At 39.0% G+C, this 20,971-nt stretch overlaps 1 protein-coding gene across 2 annotated transcripts in view; it reads left to right on the top strand.

Moving 5' to 3' along the window:
• Window positions 1-20,971, top strand: part of LOC124550943 (zinc finger and SCAN domain-containing protein 22-like) — an 82,641-nt gene that overhangs the window by 47,222 nt on the left and 14,448 nt on the right. For both annotated transcript variants that reach the window (XM_047125751.1, XM_047125750.1), the window contains exon 6: window positions 1,939-2,071. In XM_047125751.1, coding sequence (XP_046981707.1) covers window positions 1,939-2,071 — 133 coding nt within the window. The remainder of the gene's footprint in view (window positions 1-1,938; window positions 2,072-20,971) is intronic.

The following is a 20,971-nucleotide window of genomic DNA, read 5'->3' on the forward strand; positions in this document are numbered from 1 at the left end:
TGCTGACGGTTTCCCTACTCCGTATGAGTCACGGTAATGTGACCTGTTTTTAGTGTTTCCAAATTTTGTCCAGCCCCCCTGTTTGTCAACAGAATATGAGGATGATGTAAAATTTGTGTCATGTGTAGAATGAGTTTTGGTAGTGTGGTGGAGCAAAAATAATCCTTCCAACAGCTGCCTGCAACACTTCATTTTTACAGCTTCCCATAACCTCACTAGGAGGTTTTGGGAGTGTGCCACTGTGATGATTTGCCCTCTATGAACATTGTCTATTAGCATCTCCTCATAGCACTCCCAAAACAACACTCAGCATCAGCTTGCCTGATGACAGTTAGGTGATCACTGCTTTCGGTGTGCGACTCCGTATTTCCACTGCTTGCTTTGCACTTTGTCTGGGGCTCGTACTGATACACTCGGCACTTGTCTGTGGGTGGGCACTGGCCTGACAGTTCCATTTCCATTGCTGCATCAGTTCGGTGGACATTTTTTAATAGATATGAGCAGTCGAAGAAGCCAGCAGGCAGTGACTTTCGTCGCGTTCAAAATGCCGTGCGAGAGATCTGTAACTATGTCATACTTCGCAGACCACCTAACAGGGTGTGGTGGAGAGTGCTTCTGGTATCACTGAGTGACTGAGTGATCCCCCACCCCCCATCCCTCCTACTGTCCCACTTGCTAATGGTGTGTGTGAGGAATCATTTTCAATAGACCTCTATATTAGCTTTAATTTCCCAAATTTTCTTATTGTGTTCATTGTGTGAGGTGATTTGAAAGGATGAAATTTGTTTTCCGACTCTTCCCGGAAAGTGCTCTCTCGAAATTTCATTAGTAAACCTCTCCATCAAGCACAATGCCTCTCTTGTAAAGTCTGTCACTGAAGTTTATTGAGCATGATTGTAACGCTTTCACGCCAACTAAACAATCCCATGAAGAAAGGAATGTGTTGCTCTGTGTTGGATCCTCTCTCTCTCTTTCTTTTGTCAGTCCTACCTGATAAGGGTGCAGGTTGACGAACAGTACTCGAGAACTGGTCAAACTAGAACCATATAAGCCACTTCCTTTGTGGATGAGTGACGTTTCATTTTCAGCTATTTGCATTAAATGATAATTCCACAAAGTCTCACTCTAGATTCAGATGTACCAAGTCAGAGTCATTTGGCAAATAGCTGTGTCTAGATATTAAACTTTTAAATAAATATTTTCCACTTTGATTACACAGTTTCTGCTTGGATTCTGCCCCTTGCATGAATCTGAGTAAGACAGAGTATGCTTGTGGTCATTTGCATTGTTTCTTATGTACTGTTTCATGTACGTAGCTACTTCTTGTGACTCCTGAGAACCTTGTTTCCAGTCACATGTACATAAAACTTTTGTTGGTACTGAAATCATGACAACCAGAGTGGTTCAAAACTGATCCACGGCTGATTTGCATGTTTTCCACCGTTGTTTCAACTATGAAACACTGGGCTTCAAGCGCGGGGGACTCCTCTTCTGGTGCAATTTTCAGTTCCTCAAAGAGAGATGGTTTGCCAATTCCTTCTTTGTCATTCTGATTCATTTGAGTGCGTTGGATGTACCTGTACCAACTAACCTGTATGTCATATGATGGATGTTTGCAGTTTTGCTTCCACTCAAATTCAGAGTAAAAATTTCCATACTTTATTGGTGTTCTGCACCATTTTGTTTTGGGTCTTCCAGCAGCATGTTATAGTAATGTGGCATGGGGATTTCAGTGTTTACCAGGTAACAAATGGAAGATTAATTATAACTTTGACTAATCCTTGTACACTACAGACTTTAATGTTTTACTCATGTATGTAATCAGAGTTCATCTTAAATCAAGTAATATAAGGGTTTTGACATAATAAGACATTACGATTTAATGCTTAATACGTAAAGTATGAGAACAGTTTTTAAAGCTCTTTATATCATTTACAGATTTGCTTGTGTGCTGTGTGGAAAGGTGTTTGCACGGCAGGGTCACCTGGCCATGCATTGTCGACTCGGGCATGGTGTCCAACCTTCCAAAGGGTGGGGACTGAAAGTGGCACCAAGCACTTTCATGCAACAGGTATGAACTTAATTTTACCTTACGTGAAATTATAAAGGCAAAGTACTGAATGAGAATGCTGAAACAGGTAAAAAAAATATGTCCATCCATCACCATTGAAAGTGATTAACAACCAGACAGTTAAGGGTTTATGTCATTCGCTGCATTTCAGTAGTATTGTTAACTTTGGTAATGCTTGCATGCTGTATTACTTGCCATTGTTTTTAAATATACAATGCGAGGTGCCTATCTTTTCCCCCCTCAGATAACTTTAATCCATTAGATATATTTGTAATCTCTTTTCCCTTAGGCAGTTAATGATCTGGGGCTCATGAAAGAGATACCTGTGTATCTTCACAGTGTAATTGATCACCGAAAGTACTGGCACTGACATTTTTAGATATATATTTTTAATGCAAAACGAGGCTAATGGAATGTAGTCGAATTAAGTCGGGTGATGCTGAGGGAATTAGATTAGGAAATGAGACACTTAAAGTAGCAAAGGAGTTTTGCTATTTGGGGAGCAAAATAAATTATGATGGTCGAAGTAGAGAGGATATAAAACGTAGAATGGCAATGGCAAGGAAAGCATTTCTGAAGAAGAGAAATTTGTTAACATCGCGTATAGATTTAAGTGTCAGGAAGCAGTTTCTGAAAGTATTTGTATGGAGTGTAGCCATGTATGGAAGTGAAACGAGGACGATAAATAGTTTGGACAAGAAGAGAATAGAAGCTTTCGAAATGTGGTGCTGCAGAAGAATGCTGAAGATTAGATGGGTAGATCACATAACTAATGAGGAGGTATTGAATAGAATTGGGGAGAAGAGGAGTTTGTGGCACAACTTGACTAGAAGAAGGGATCGGTTGGTAGGACATGTTCTGAGGCATCAAGGGATCACCAATTTAGTATTGGAGGGCAGCGTGTAGGGTAAAAATCGTAGAGGGAGACCAAGAGATGAATACACTAAGCAGATTCAGAAGGATGTAGGTTGCAGTAGGTACTGGGAGATGAAGAAGCTTCCACAGAATAGAGTAGCATGGCGAGCTGCATCAAACCAGTCTCACGACTGAAGACCAGAACAACACCAATTTTTAATGGAACTATATTATTTCTTGCACCAGATTAGCAGACTGTTTTGATAGAAGTTCTGCAATAACTTTTCTGTTGATGTGAAAATAAATTACAGAGTAAAAATACAATTAATGTGGGTGTTTTTGTTTTGTCATAGTGGCCATTTGAAATGCACATTGCCAGAAAATTTATGCAATTCTCTGTGGGAACAAGTACAGCCAAAATATATGTTATAGGATAATTGACACTCTTGATGGAGAGTAAAGTAAAAGTAAACTTCAGAGTAGTACAACAATCAAACAGCTGCAGTGACAGCATAAAATGCCCTTATTTGATGTATTTTTAATACATAATTACCCATGAGGCCAACAAAAGTATTTCGTCACTGAATGTGCCTCCTACTGATCTGATGTTCTGGTGTGAAAAATGCCATACTTCCATTAAAAGAAAAAATGGAGTAATGCCGCTATATCAGTTGAAAACATGTTGTTCTTTGTTTCATGAGTCTCCTCTAAATGAGGCTACAAATATCTTTAAGAAGTCAATTTTTTAATGTGAAAATCATAGTAGATATATCATGCTGTACAGGCTAAAAGCTAATACAACTAATATTTGCTCCTTGATACAGCAAAATTTTATAATTTGTCCTTTAGAGCTTGCCCATAATAACTCTGAATAGCATGTTGTATACTCCTCTTATGATACATGGGCTGATAATAAACAAAAAATCTATAATTCAAATAAGAAAAGGTGGTGCCTCTGCAGACTTGATACTTGTTTCATAATAAACTTCCATTCACAGTGGAGCACCTCTGCACGTAGTGTGTCCTATCCACAAATTCTTAGGATATACAACTCCTCCCTCTATAGCCAAAGACAATGGACACCATTAGAACACCTCTGACTCCCAGAGAAACCCAGATGAGAGCTGGAAAGTATAAGATCTAGGTACCTCTACACCCACATACACTGAGGTGACAAAAGTTTTGGGGTAGCTCTTAATATTGATTTGGACCTCCTTTTGCTTGACATAGTGCAGCAACTCGACGTGGCACAGGCTCGACAAGTCATCGGATGTCCTCCGCAGAATATTGAGGCACGCTGCCTCTACAGCAATCTGTAAATGTGAAAGTATTGCAGGTGCAGTATTTTGTGCGTGAACTGACTTCTCGATTATGTCCCATAAATTTTTGATTAGTGACCAGATCATTCACTCAAAACAAACAGTTGTGACCAAGTGACGGGCCACATTGTCATCCATAAAAATTCCATCACTGTTTGGCATCATGAAAGTCAATGAATAACTGCAAATGGTCTCCAAGTTGCCGAACATAATCATTTCCAATCAGTGATCAGTACAGCTGAACCAGTTCGTTCCGTGTAAACATGGCCCACACCATTATGGAGCCATCACCAGCTTGCACAGTGCATGTCGGCAACTTGGGCCCATGGCTTCAAGGGTTCTGCACCACACTTGAACTCTACCATCAGCTATTGCCAACTGAAATGGTGATTCATCTGACCAGGCCACGGTTTTCCTCTCTAGGGTCCGTCCGATACCGATATGTACGCGACCCCAGGAGAGGTGTTGCAGGCAATGTTGTGCTGTTAGCAAAGACACTCGCTTCATTCGTCTGCTGCTGTAGCCCGTTAATGCAAAATTTTGCTACACTCGAAGCAGATATGTTCATTGTATATTCCACTTTGATTTCTGTGGATATTTCATGCAGTGTTGCTTGTCTGTTAGCATTGACAACTCTTACACAAACACCACTGCTCCTGGTCGTTAAGTGAAAGCCGTTGCTCACTACATTGCACGTGGTGAGAGATAATGCCTGAAATTTCTTATTCTTGGCGAACTTTTCACTCTGTGTATCTTAGAACATTGAATTTCCTAATGATTTCCAAAATGGAATGTCCCATGCATCCTACTCAACTACTATTCCATGTTCAGAGACTCTTAATTCCCATTATGTGGCCACGATCACATTGGAAACCTTTCCACATAGATAACCTCAGTACAAATGACAGCTCCACCAATGCACTGCCCTTTTATACGTCGTGTACGCAATACTACCGCCATCTGTATATGTGCATATTGCTGTCCCATGATTCTTGTCACCTGATATTCTGAATATAAGGTGATTCCCCATTTGTTAGAGCCTCTGTAATGGGATCGCCAGTAATTAATTGATTGTCTGCATTCTGATAATGCAAAGAGAAATAATATAAACAAAAGAAGTGGATTACATTAATTTTCACAATCACTTCCATTTTTGCTTATTATCCAAGCCAATCATCTGTGGTATCACATTAATCATCATCATCATCATCATCATCATCATCACCTTAGTCACTGGTATTGTGGCATATCAAAGTAAGCGGGCATCTGACCAATGTTGCCCATATTGCCCAGCAATTACTCAAGCCATTTCTTTAGACTGATTAAGTGATGCTGATACACAAAGTTGGAAAATTCCTCTTTATCTCCAGTGTCTTCAGTCAGATCATTTCACAAGTAATCGGGAAGCCTTCATTGCATTTCACTTGCACGTGCTCAACAAACTGCTGCTGCAGGTTGCGTAACCTTCGTTGTTTCTGTCCCCTGAAAATTTTGCGTGTGGTACTCATTTAAAATAGTACCTGACATCACCTACAAATATTCACTTCTGTGACATCAAAATTTCTTCCTGCTAAACACTTGTTTGTGGCCTCTGCTTCGCGAATCACCATTAACTTAAAATTAGCATCGTTTTGTCTGCATTTTGAATGGAAAACTCGTGGATTCACGTTTCTTAACAGAGTCACAGCTGTAATTTGCATCCATTATTGATTGTTATAATTTAAATTTCTTACAGCGCTGACAGTATAACCAAACAGAATGATGAAAGCGCATTGTCATCTTGATTCCCAACAGCCGAGTTGACAAAAATTGTACCACTTCACATTAATGCTGTAGCCAGCCTTGAAAGTCAACAGTGCTGTAGAGCAGTAGCAGCTATAGCACTGTTATTGGTCATGTTTCATTTGTTGTGCCAAGTTTGAAGTGTTCTGTATGACTGTACTTTTGTTAGCATTAATTTATCTCCTGTTGAAATGTATACTACTGATGAGACTATTTGGCCTGTTTTAAAGTCAGTTCAGTTCCAACTAATAAACAAGGTAGATGTTCATAAAAAGCCAAGGTATACTATATACATTCTTGTGGTTGGCAGCACAATTAAAGTTCCTGCCCCATTTCCAGTCCCCTCTTTACATTCATCTTAGAGCTCAGCCAAGCTGATTTGACTTTTTCCCTCCAAACCATACAAATTCTTCAAATCAAATCTGCACATGCCAGTTGCCAATCCTTCATCTGTAAATGTGAGATGATGCATATATTAATCTGTTATAAAACTAAAAAATTTGCCTCACCAGCAATAGTTCAATTTGCAAATGTAAGAAAAACCTATATTTTCTAAATGGCAAATTTGAGAAAAAGCCCCATGTTACAGTTGGGTAAACACAGTATATCCATATACTGCAGAGCACAGTGAAGTGCATGGCAGAGGGTACTTGCCATTGTGCTGCTTATTAGGGTTTATTTCCATTCCATTTCTGTATGGAGCACATGAAGTATGAGCTCGGAAGTGATTTGTGTGGATCAGAGGAGCTGAGAATGCAATTACCACCAAATACAAAGTGTTGCAATTCGTAGACAGCAAGTGCGATATTTGGAGGTGCTCTATCCAACATGGAGGTCACATGTGGGTCAGAGGAACTGAGGACTCGATTACCACCACATTTAAATCGTTACAATTTGTAAATAGCAAGTGTGATATTTGGATGTGCTGTACCCTGCATAGAGGTCTCATTATGGAGTGCATTTTTGTTTTGCAGAGAGTTAATTATGTTTCCTGTGTAGCACTCATATGTGACAGAAGAAACACTGAAAAATTAAATGCATCACTACTGTCTGAGAGAAAGCAGACTAACAATATATAAATACAGTGAAGATGCATCACTCTGGTACTGCTGGCTGATGAAAAGGGATTTTCCCCAATAGGGAGCAAATTCTCATATGACACTAACGTGCATTTACACCCCTTTGTGTGTGAAATTTCAAGGCATCCAGATGGAAGTCACATTACCACATTGTTTTGACTCATTTAAATACAGTGAGTCATTTCACTAACCTCTCATTGAGCAAAAAATCAATTAGTGTGCACAAAACAATTACTGTTATTATTTTCTGTTAACTCCCCACCATTCTTTGGTACAAAATTCTTGACAGCTGGTACTTTTTATCACTCTCAGTAGCTAACTCCACAACAATACAGAGTGAAAATATGGAGAATAAGTCAACATTCTTTATCTATCAGTACACCAAAGGGAGAGAGTTCTGAGAGAAAAAACTGTGCTGAACTTCATGTATTGGCTCCATTTTAATTGGTAATCCAGTTGGCCCTTGAGAAATTTCACATAAGTGTTTCATTTATTACCTGATAATTAATGTTTATATTCACCGTGTGCACATCATTTTTGCTTGTTAGAAATTGGCTACAAATCTTTGAGAGATTAAAATTAACTCTTTGCTGTGAACCAACTGAAGGCTTGTTGGGTACTGATGCACTGCTGAACCAAAACCTTTTTAAAAAATATTAAACTACCAAATTCACCTTTTCTTGTCCCATCCCTGCCTCTTGGCATATTGCATATGAATCTGTTTTGGAATCTGTGCAGTTTGCTCAGTATCAGATCAAGATGTATCAAATAAGTCAAGATACTTGTATTCGGAATATATTCTACAATTCTGATTATAACGTCTCATCTCATCCATTAAGTCATAACAAACTGATGTAAAGTTGTTTCTATAATATCGTGTACCTGAGTGCACAAGATTTTTCCTAATGTAAGTTAACTGCAATTAACATTTCCTTCAAGAAGACAGGAATTAGTTTGAATTGAAATACATTTCACTGAACTGTCCAGTAAAAAATTACTGTTACTTATCTTGCTTACTGTTGAAGATACTGGTGTCCTTGTCTCAGAGTACCGCATCAGTTGTGGAGTGGGCTTATTAGCTGTTGCAAAGACTCATATTGCACCTGGCAAGAACAGTGGCACAATTGAAAAATGCAGTACTTGAAAAAAATCGACTTAAAGAATTCCATGAAAGTTATATTGAAATAGCAGAAGCTTCCTTTAAATTTAAAGTATACAATTTTGACAGTAACTTCCGTTATAGCTCATACAAAAACAAAATGAACATGCCATTCTCTTCTTGTCGAATGTGAGATGTTATCGAGTAATTATTACTTAGTTCTCCGAGTTGTCACTTTTCTTGATTTTTTTTTTAATATTTTTCTTTTTGTTATGACTCCTCGTGTGATAATTTTGCCACTTTTCCATGCCCAATGCTTTTTACTGTAATGTAATAAAAGATTTGAACCTCCATCAGTCAAAGTTAGTACTTGAGTTACAGTAAAAAATAAAAACAAGTTGAAATTGTTATATTAGAAAAATACAAAATTGTAATTTATGAAATTAATACAATTTAATAAGGAAAATAAATTATGTTCAATTTAAAGCACACCATTTATGAAAACATAGAAACAAAAATTAGCTTGTATAATGTAGGAATGTTTCACCAAGAAATGGAATTGAATTTGAACTTTCTTTGTAGCAGAAATTTCCATTTCTTTCTTGGATGCTGCAATGCACAAAATTTCATAATATTTACAACAGCTGTAATCATCAAAACAATGTCTGTCCTTTCAGATTTGCATGCATATATATCTGACAGACACTGTAATGTAAGATACAGGCTCTGATAAGCACAGACAACCTAGAATATACCACTCTTCTTGAATGACCAGTGCTCACCTGCCAGAAGCAACGCTGAAGTGAAGTTGTTCTTGCGTGGCAAATCGTAAAGTAGCTTACAGCAAAACTGTCACATTTTCCCTGAAGTAGACAAATTGTCAGATAGATAGGTGATGTTTTGCATGCATGTTGGGCACTTTACACACATTTTTCAGTGGCATAAACTAAAAATTGCTGTTTTGTGACTTGGCTGTCACTTTTCTTGCCAGGGTGCTGGAGTGCAATATTGTATATCAGAACAAGACAGCTTATAGAAGATATATTTAAGGGACATAATTGAGGTGTCATTTTTCATGGCTATAAGGGCAGCAGGGGACTCCCAAAGACTTGTCGAGTCCCTGCCATGTCGAGTTGCTGTACTACATTGTGCAAAAGGTCGTCAGACACGATATTAGGTGATATCTCGTGACTTTTGTCACCTCAGTGTAGATAAACCTGCTTTCTGAGTGCTACAATTGCAGCACATTTGTCTGCAAATAGCTCCACTCTTGGGCCCATAATAACGATGTGCACACTGTAGAATGTCACTAAGGAACTGAAGGGCAGTATAGCACGTGAAATTAGAAGTAAAAGCTTCGCACAGCCAAGATTGCTATATTGCAATATTTATTTTGATTATCGATTTCAACAAGTCGTATTGCCACCTTCGGATCATACGCAATATGTTTCGATGGATCTTGGCACAAAATATACTGCATAAGATCTGGCAACATAGCTTGCTGATACTGGTAATCAAAATAAATGCTGTACTATAGCGATCTTCGATCTTGGCTGTTCGCAGTTTTTACTTCTAATTTTATATTAATCTAGATCGCCACTGTAGTTGATGAGGAATGTCGAGCATACACTACTGCTTGGATTATACTGCAAACATCACAACATTAAAGGGAACAACAGGACAGTATGAACTGGGCATTCATTCGTCACACAGGTAAATAAACTTACTAGTTCAGGTAACTGTTTTGTATGTACAGAACACTCCTTTTGACAATATTGCATATAGATATGTTTACCAACATTGTACTATTCCTTCTTTTACTCACCCGTAGCCATGGTATTGTATGGTATCTGCAGGGCATTACATGTCAGTTATTAGGTTCATTGGCATTAATGAACAGTAGTGTATATTGTGAAATAAAAAACAAGTATTGTATCAAAACTGTCAGTCCCATAACAATGCTCAGTTTTAACGTACAAGTAGGTTAACATCTCAGATGCCTCCCACAAAACCTACTATCACATTGTAAACCTTTTTACAAGACATGTCTGGAAAATAATAAGATAATGTGAGTTGTACACCACGTTTTAACTACCACCTCTAAAATATCAAGGTGGAGCCATTGAACTTGGTGGCAATGTCAGAGCATCTCTGCACATTTGTTCTTCAATGTGACACATTTTTACCAACTTCGCGGGTTGTAGAAGTCTGCAGTTTAGCTCTTCAGCAAACAAGTCACCTTGAAAATCGCCTTGCAGTCATTCTGCAAATGCCTGCAACACCTTGGTTCCATCGCCCAAGGAAAATGAATAAGTCACTGGGTAACATATCAGCAGATTAGGGGGTTGAGTCAAAGTTTGATAGACACACAGAAGCAGTGTGTTTGATGTGTGCTGCCCAGGATGAGCTGGGGTGTTGCAATGAAGCAAACATACCCTCTCAGAAAAGTTCCCACGATTCTCCGTCTCGCTAGCTTCCTGTAACCCCGTCAGATACTATATTCTAATATTATGACCTCCACTTATCTTGCCTCGCACAATCATCATCTGTTAGCATCGAACTGTGGCAGTGTCAAAGTTTGATAGACACACATCGACTTGCCCAATGACGGTCAAGTGTTCAGCATTTTCGATGGCAGTGAATCCGCACATTTCTACTGCCCACTTTGCTCCTTCATGTCAGAATTGTAGTGACACACCTAGCACTTCTCCACAGGGTTAGGAAGGTGCAGAAGTTGTTTCAGTTGGCCCAACGTAGCTGCAACTAATGCTCCATAGTCTCACTTTGGAAGGCTTTTTAAACAGTTGTGACTTGTCATCAAACTTGGCAGACAGCAATCTTTCTCACATTCAAATTGTTGTGCGAGTTGTCAAAAACTGTTTGGTGAGTGATTTTAAATTTTCCCAGTAGTGTCTTCATTTTAGTGTGACAGTCACCGAGCGCTGGGGCCACCTCTTCTCTTGAAAATCCTTCTTCCTCATACAGAGAAGGGCTGCCACTTCTTTCTTTGTCATACAGATTTATTTGATTGTATTGGAAGTGTCTGTACAACCAAATCACTGTGTCATATGAGGATGCAGTACTCTTGTACTCCGACCAACTTGGCACAAATTGTTGCAGCATTGTTCCGCTTCACATGGCAGAAAACGATTTACTGCACAATATTCCATTTTACCAATGGGCTGTGCCATTTTGTTGTGAGGCTTTTAGTGGCTATATACCTGTCCTTTTTTCCCCCTAAGGTAAGTCTTTCTGCTCCCAGGATTGGAATGACTCCTTACCCTCTCCCTTAAAACCCACATCCTTTCGTCTTTCCTTCCCCTTCCCTCTTTCCTGATGAAGCAACCTTGGGTTGTGAAAGTGTGAAATTTGTGTGTGTGTGTTTGTGTGTTTTTTATTGTGTCTATCTACCAGCACTTTCTCGTTTGGTAAGTCACAGCATCTTTGTAAAACAAGGATGATGTGACTTACCAAACGAAAGCGCTGGCATGTCGATAGACACACAAACAAACACAAACATACACACAATTCAAGCTTTCGCAGCAAACGGTTACTTCGTCAGGAAAGAGGGAAGGACGAAAGGATGTGGGTTTTAAGGGAGAGGGTAAGGAGTCATTCCAATCCCAGGAGCAGAAAGACTTACCTTAGGGGGGGAAAAAAGGACAGGTATACACTCGCACGCACACACATATCCATCCGCACATACACAGACACAAGCAGACATTTGTAAAGGTATATTAAAAACAAAGATTCCATGGCTTACCAAACAGGAAAGTGCTGGTAAATAGACACAATAAAAATAACACTCAAACACACACACAAAATTTCAAGCCTTCGCAACCAACGGTTGTTTTGTCAGGAAAGAAGGAATGAGAGGGAAAGACGAAAGGATGTGGGTTTTAAGGGAGAGGGTAAGGAGTCATTCCAACCCCGGGAACGGAAAGACTTACCTTAGGGGTAAAAAAGGACAGGTATACACTCTCGCGCGCGCGCGCGCCCACACACACACACACACACACACACACACACACACACACACGGGATGGATATGTGTGTGTGTGTGTGTGTGTGTGTGTGTGTGTGTGTGTGTGTGTGTGTGTGTGTGTGTGCGCGCGCGTGCGAGCGTGCGAGCGAGTGTATACCTGTCCTTTTTTCCCGCTAAGGTAAGTCTTTCTGCTCCCGGGATTGGAATGACTCCTTACCCTCCCCCCTAAAACCCACATCCTTCCGTCTTTCCCTCTCCTTCCCTCTTTCCTGATGAAGCAACCGTTGGTTGCGAAAGCTTGAAATTTTGTGTGTGTTTGTGTGTTTTTTTTAATTGTGTCTCTCTACCAGCACTTTCCCGTTTGGTAAGTCATGGAATCTTGTTTTTAATATATTTTTCCCATGTGGAATGTTTCTTTGAGACTTGTACCTGCAAACAAATAAAAAATTAACTGCATAACATTATTTTTTTGAAGTAGTAATTGAATCTCAATGACAACACCTTGTATCTACTGTATAGTCTGTGTTAGGAGTATTGCTCAAGATTTCGCTGTTAAGATGTGTGTGTGTGTGTGTGTGTGTGTGTGTGTGTGTGTGTGTGTGAGAGTGTGAGAGAGAGAGAGAGAGAGAGAGAGAGAGAGAGAGAGAGAGAGAGTAATGATGTGGAATGAGTCATTTTACATTAACATTGCAAATTAATGTGTAAATGTGGTTGCGGCGGTGCGGTCACTTTCTCCTACAGAAAGTGTACACTTACCTTGGGGTGAATTTCTCCTTCCGCAGTCCTCTCCACACACCTTTCCTGTCAGGAAAATGCATAAAGTTATCCAGCTGCATAAAGTTATCCAGCTAGGAAAAAACTGTAGCGGAAACTAGCCATACTACACATCTCTACAGGTCACACCAAAATGTTTTTCAGTATCAGGTGAGATGAGTGATTGATTGAAACTTCCGTATATTGTGACCTGTTTAATGAAAAAATCGCCGAGCCCGTGCTAACCTTAAGTTACAGTTTCATCATTCACATGCAATCACACTCACTCATAACAGCCAGCTTGGATAATTAACCAAACTTGTTATCAAAAGGATTAACAAATGGATTGTTTGTGACAGAATACTCTCTCAAATGTTACACAATTTGACCCTATCAAATGTTTAGTTTGTGGCCACACCTTGTGTAACACGCCATGCGGATTTCGGTTTTCCAAAAATCACAGTTTACAGCCTAAAATTGGAATTTGTGTTTGTCTTTTTCATTCATTCATGTCCAGTTTGTGACAGTTCACGGTCCAGTTTTAACCATTATTTCATAAAATTTTCACGCTGTTCAGAGTTTCTTATATCCACATCTGTACATGATCATGGTTTAGATCCAAACTGCACCTAGGCTTCACAAAGTAGTTCTCTTAGCTCATAAAATACACACAAACATACTGTCCTCTGATTGGCTGATATACTTTGTAACCAACCCAATATTAGTATTAAGCCGTGTAATTCTACGTGTTTTACTTTTGACTGTTCACAACGTAATAGCTTTTATGAACAGTTTATCAAAAGAACAAATTCATAAAATCCAAAAATATTGAAATAATACTCTCTTTAAATAAGAAAATTATCATAAAATGTATCTTTTCTTCTCAATCCCATAAACTGGCTAGTTGCACTTTACAATTTCTTCTGAGTATGGCTCATTCTCTCAGTACACAGTTCTCAAGCTAATCCACAGTCAGTAACAGACATAACAATATTTTCTAAAAAAATGTCTGTATATATCAATGATATCAAAATGGAAATATTGAATGCTGATATTCTTATTTTATATGATACTTTTTTAACAATTTTTGGTAAATATTTGAAGTTGTTCTTTTGAAATTGTAGTAGATCACAATTTTACGTTCGCTGTGTGGAGTCGTCTTTCTACTTTATGATCCTTCATCATGTCCAATCTTTCCTTTGACTGTGCGAAGCAAGTATATGTGGCACAAAAGGAGTCCAAATGCATTGGCACATGGGGGTGGGGTGGGGGGAAGTTGTGTGTGAATGGAATTTTTAAAGCAACTGCTGTGCTATTTCTTCACATTTGCATCTTTAAAAACAGTTGCAGATAATGATGAACAGAAATCTAAATGACAAGATTGGTCTTTGTGGTGGGCAGAGACGTGTGAGGGGAAATGCTGATGTAATAGGCGCTCGGCGTGCTACCAACAGAAACTCAACATTTGGCTTCACCATGCAATTTTGACGCTACAGCTGCTAGGTCCCTGACATTGGCAGAACAGGGGCAAATCCGATCTGTGATAAAACCAAACAACAGACCCATCAGCCACCTTTATTGTGCCACGTAACTGCAGTTACCACTGTTACCAAAGTGGTTACTACCAAGTGTGAATGTACATTGTTTTCCTTTCAATTCTTGTTCTAAGGGGGATAGGCACGCTGTTAGCTTGTTGACATACAGATTATCTAATAATGAATCAATAATTAAATATGCAGCTCTAAAGCTGACAGTATATTTACAATGTGCAGCCAATATTTTTATGGGCAGGTACGTCAGTATTTTTTCTGTCAACACGTCAATGCTTTTTTTTTTAATATATCGAGAGCCGATAATGATATTGTTTTAAATATCAGTATATTGGTTTCCCGGTATTTTTTAAAAGTATCTGCAGTCATAGTGCTGACACCTTTCAGCCACTGATGAAACTAAGAGGGTTGCCCAGAAAGTAATGCACCGCATATTTTTTTCTTCAACAATTCTTTATTGAACATAATGAGAATTACAAGCATGAAAGAATGGTATTTTGTCTACACACCATTTTTTTCTATGTAATCTCCGTCTCGTTCTATGCCCATCCTCCAGCGTGAAAAAAGGGCATGTATGCTCCGTTGGTACCAATCCTTGTCCTGGTGGCGGAGCCAGTACTTCCCTTTGTGGATCACCTCCTCATCGTCCTCAAAATGTCTTCCACAAATGGCATCATGTAATGGCCCAAATAAGAGGAAATCTAAGAGGGCTAGGTCAGGACTGTAGGGTGGTTGGGGTAACACTGTCCAATCCTATTTTGTGATGTGTTCAGCAGTCCTCAGACTTGCACGGGGTTGAGCGTTATCATGTTGCAGCAGAACATCTGGGTTGCTGTGGCACCGAAGTCACTAGAAGCACGTCTTGAGTTTTGTTCATGTTTTGACATATGCTTCTGAAGTAATGGTACTGCCTCTTGGCATCACATCAATGAGAATCACATTTTAACAATCCCAGAACATGGTGGTCACGATATTACTTGCGGAAGCAGTTACTTTGAATTTTTTCTTCTGTCGGGAGTTTCGAGCTCAAAATGGTGAACCCAGGTTTCATCACCTGTCACAATCCAGGACAAGGCCTCTCCCTCAGCTTCAAAATGTTGCATCAAATCAGAACAAATGTTTTTTCTGTGCGATTTGTGATCCACTGTTAAACATCACGGGTCCCATCTTGCACACACTTTTGAATATCCGAGAATGCGGATAATTGCATCCACACTTCTTTTACTGATTGATATATGCAACACCAACTGCCGAGTCGTAATGCGTCTGTCCTCGCGGATGACAACATAAGCTCCGCAACAGGGCTCCATAGACTTTTCACAAGTGTTTGTGAACACTCCCCACAGTTTCTTTCTCTGCAGTGAGGAATTCAATCATGGCTCGTTGCTTGTAACGTATGTCACCTACAGACGCCATTTTGAAACTGTGCTGCTGCTACACTATCTGTCAGAAGTGACAGAAACTTGGCGCACTCACTCAGGAGACTTCAAATAATACATATGTAACATTTCACATTCGTAGTCTTGTTTTCGGCTGGGGAAAAAAATGCGATGCATTACTTTCTGAGCAACCCTAGCACTTGCAGCGAGCTATGGGATCTGAGCACATTGGTCATACGAGACAGGACTCTTGTATGAAGCTGACCGCCTGCTATTCTCTCTAACTTACATATTTGTGATGTAAGGCCTCACACTGCCTCCAATTATAAGAAATTTTTGCGAAAAAAGTTTAAGAATTATTCTGCATCACGATTATTTTTCTAGTTTTAATAGTTTCCCAACAGCAAACTAAATACATAATTCTTACTCTGGACCTGGCAGACCAAAACTAACCTAGCCTACATTTTACAAAAACTCTTGTTTTTGACATTCTTCACAAAACACCAAATTAACTCCTGTTTCTCAAACAGTTCATACTGTTTACAGCATTTTAGTTAAATAATGAATTTCATTGTTTAAATTTTTCCTGCACTCTTCGCTTTATAGTGCATCCACATATGTATGTAGATTCATCCTACTTTATAATTGACACTTCACTAGTGTCCTGCTACATTGTGAACCGTATATCTTACATCGTTACAGCACCTTATTTTTGTGGTATCCATAACATTTCACCTTCACTTCCAATACAGTTCAGACTGCCATTACGTGGTCATTTATCTGAAAACACAGTTTCAACTAGGATTACAACTTTACACATATTCCTGAAAAGTAGTTTTTAGTGCAGGTATTTTCTTTAAAATTTTTCTTTTTCTTTATGTAACTCATGACATCTTTAAATATTTTCATTATTCTTGTTATCAGAAGTGAATTAATAGAGACTTTTTTTTCAATTGATGCATTCACTTGGCACAAATATGAAATTGACTGAAAAAAATAGTGCCTTTCAAAGTGAGGATCAGTCTGTGACTTTAACTAAATAGGTAGCTAGTGAAAGCATTGGCTAAATTTACTTAACTAATTCAGCATATCTACATTATACTGATTTTTAAAAATTTTTTGAAACTTAAAACTATCATAAATCATTCTTTTACAAATTATACAACGTAACATAGTTACCAAGTAGTTGTCGTTATGTCAGTATTGCTAGATCCTTTTCATATTCCTACTAAAGCTTCTACATCGCTATACTACCGATCTCCCTACAAAATCCTTTGTCCATTTTTCATCACCACAATGCATCCTTTTATGATTAGTTATCTTTGTCCTTGTTACTTTCCCAACATTGTCTGCTTGGTTTTATAAGTTACATCTGGTTAGTTTTACATTACTGTTCCAAAACCTCTTCTACTAAAAGTCACATTATTCCATCTTTAGTTTCCTTGTACTAACCATTGCATGCACGTCACCTTCAGCAATCTTTACACCACTAATTCAGTAAACATTTTCCATTTTTTAACACAACTACTCATCCTCTCTGCATAAAGTTGCCTTATTTCAGCATCACTTTCCTAATAAACTGTAGACCTCAGTTACACTCTTCAGAATTCCATAATACTTTCCTTTGCTCTGAATTTCTTTATATTTCCAATAATTAACTTAAGTACAACACCCCCTAATACCTTTACTTTTCCCTTGATGGCAAAGAAGATGATAGATGACAGATAAAGTTTAAAATTATAGGAGAGGAATGTTTACAATATGAAATGGCAGTGAAATAATATTGCCAATGACTAGAGTACCTTATGATCGTCAGTCACCCACCTGACATTGCAAAGAATGCAATGCCCTCTCAGGATTTGACCCTCAGCTCCTATCTAATGCAAGCAAATCCTCCACTTTTATCTCTATTTTGTTATGGCTCATTTCGAATTCCTCTGAATTCATCCCCAATTCTTTGCCATATTCATTATATTCTTCTTCTTCTTCTTCTTCTTCTTCTTTCCTACAATATTTTAGAGGAATACTGTCCCTTTCCTCAGTTGTCAATTTATTTTTTCTGTAAAATTGTATACGAAATGTTGCCCCCTTTACTTCCCAAACCATAAGATCATTATTGAAATCCAACTTCCCTTTGTGTTTATTAAAGAAATCGGCCCCAATCAATGTGTCAGTGCTCAGCTAGGAAATTATCAGAAAGTTGTGATACAACTGTATATCATTGTTAATAGAAAATATTATTTCATATTTTACAGGCTTCTTTATTTTTACAGTGGCTACAATTATTTGGATGCCGATCAATACCAGTTTCTCCTTATTACGTAAAGCATCAAACAATTTCTGACTATCAGCACAAAGATCACTACCACTGTCACCTACACACTGCACTTCTGTGCCTTATACTGAGTGAGGTGCCACAGTGATTAGCACCCTGGACTCGCATTCAGAAGAATGACAGTTCAAACCCATGTCGTACCATCCAGATTTAAGTTTTCTGCGATTTCCCTAAATTGCTCCAGGCAGAGCCAGGAAGTTTCCTTTGAAAGGACATGGCTGATTTCCTTTCCCATCCTTGATGATGCAGTCTGAGCTTGTGCCCTGTCTCTAATGACCTCGATGTCAGTGGGACGTTAAACCCAATCTTCCTTCCTTCCTTCCCGCCTTGTACTTCGAACTAATTATAGGCTGTCCTGTCTTATCCCCAGTGTTATTGACTTAATCTTCCTCTAGTAAATCGTGTACAACTTCCACTCTGTCAAAACATTCTGTGTGTCTTGGAGATAACATACACATTTGAAAGATTGCAGTCACTATCCTTCCTTTCAACATTTGTCCACTAATGACACATCAAAACACTTCTCCACATCCATCTCTTCTCTGTTTACTATAATTAATTTTTTCATAAACTCTCCTTATTCACTGTCATCTTCATCCTCCTCTAAATTCTCACCGACTGACTGACCTCGCTGTGGTCATCACCTACCTGCACTTCTCACATTGCTGCACGTAAATCTTCATTAATTGCCTTCAGCATTCCCTTTACTCTTTCCTTGTATGGCCCCAGCAATTCCTCAGTACTGTTCTCTGATTAACTGATGTATCTCATAACCAGGTGAATATTAGTATTAAACTGTGCAAAACAGTGTCTTTTTACTTTAAACAGTCACAACTTCATAGCTTTTATGAACTGTTTATCAGAAGAACAAATTTATAAAATCCAAAAATTCCAAATAACTATCTCTTTAAATAACAAAATTATCGTAAAATGTATCTTGTTTTCTCAGTCCCATAAACTGGATAGTTGCACTTCTAAAATTTCCCCTGAGTATGATTCTCTCTCTCAGCATGCAGTTCTCACACCAAGGTATACTCAGTTAATAGACAAAACAATATTTATTTATTTAATACTAACACTAACAATTAAACAAATAGCAATAATTCATGAAAGTCACAATAAATACAGTTTTGTTTTCCTAAAATACTGTAATCTCATAGTGCATAAGCTGCCGGTGCCTTTTGGCCACTGCTAAAACTACTTGCTACGAGCTATTGGATTTGAGTGCATTGGTCATGGCGAGCATGACTCTTGTATGAAGCTGCTGCCTGCTACTGTCTGTTACATACATAGGTGCAATATAAGGTGCTATGCCTCACAGTTACATGCTGAACATTTATAAGTTGTTGTGTGAACATACATACACGTTACAATAACAGAAATTCTTGTACAGAATAGGTGGTGTTATTGAGTGTGTGTGTGTGTGTGTGTGTGTGTGTGTGTGTGTGTGTGTGTTTGTGTGTTTTTTTTTGTGTGTTTTGCCTACACCTAACGAAGAACTGATCGTGTCAGTCTTCTGGATTTTGTATTGTTTGATTTTGTTGAGATCAAGACTAAGATTTCATAGCCAAAAAATACTGCTGCTTTGTAACGTTTACTGTTGTATATAATTTTTCTGTTATTTTCTTTAAGTATGTTAATTGCAAATATCATATCCTCCAAAATAAGGCGCTGAGAAACTTTTCTGCCCAACAACAAGGACAAAGACAAAATATAAATTTTTGCTTCCATGGCACTGGACACAGTAGCCGCATTTTTATCCTTTATGTGCCATTAATTTTAAAGCCTCTTAAGGTACCATCTTCAGGCACTTAGGAACAGTCATCGAAATGAAGTCTTCTGCAAGTGTATTTATTTCTGGAGTAGATTGTCGCACAATACTGCAAGACAATATACACTACCTGATAGGAAGTATCTGCACTCCTCCATGTAATGCAGAATTGGCCGCTAGATGTCAGAAGGGGCAGAACTGACACTACAAAAGGAGGTAAGGAGTATTGTGTTGTCTGTAGAGAAGCAGTAACAACAGGCTGGATTGCACAGGAGATCACAGTGACTTTTAATGTGGACTGCTCACTGGATGTAATCTGAGTATCAAATCCATCTGGGACATTTCAACCCTTGTAAATCAAAGTTGCCCGAGTCAATGGCTGGAGATGTGATTGTGAAGTGAAAATACACTGCCGTTTGTGAAAATTGCCGCACAGGAAAGGAATTACCCGAATAGCGCCATACTTGGTGGAAGTTGTGACAGGTGTGCAAGCAATAAGTCATACATTTTGCAGTGAGATGGGGTACACGTACGCCGAGCAGAGCCCTCTCGTATTGGTCCGACAGGGTCGGTGTTGCGCCTAGTGTAGTCGGTGCAGAGCTGTCACACGAGATGGAAACAATACACTGAGTGCCAGTATGCCTCGTCAACATCAAAGGGAGCCATATCGGCCCGTGAGTGAGTTCGAAAGGGGCAGAATGATCGGTCTCCGGGACATTTTAGATCGTTCAGGACATGCTGCTATGACAATGTGTGGAAGCGGTGGCTAGAGGAAGGTCCTACACAGTGACGAGCGGGAACTGGAGCACGGAATGTGACCACAGCACTGGACGACCGTCATCTTGTCCATGTAGCCATTACAGACCGTACAGCACTGCAACAGGTGTGAACTTGTCTGCATCGAAGTATCGTTCTCATCTGCTGCAGGTTGGACTGGTTGCATGCATGCCATTACATTGGCTTCCATTGTCAGAAACGACAAGCTCCTCCAAC

The sequence above is a fragment of the Schistocerca americana genome, chromosome 9 (assembly GCF_021461395.2).
Source record: "Schistocerca americana isolate TAMUIC-IGC-003095 chromosome 9, iqSchAmer2.1, whole genome shotgun sequence".
Classification (NCBI taxonomy): Eukaryota; Metazoa; Arthropoda; class Insecta; order Orthoptera; family Acrididae; genus Schistocerca; species Schistocerca americana.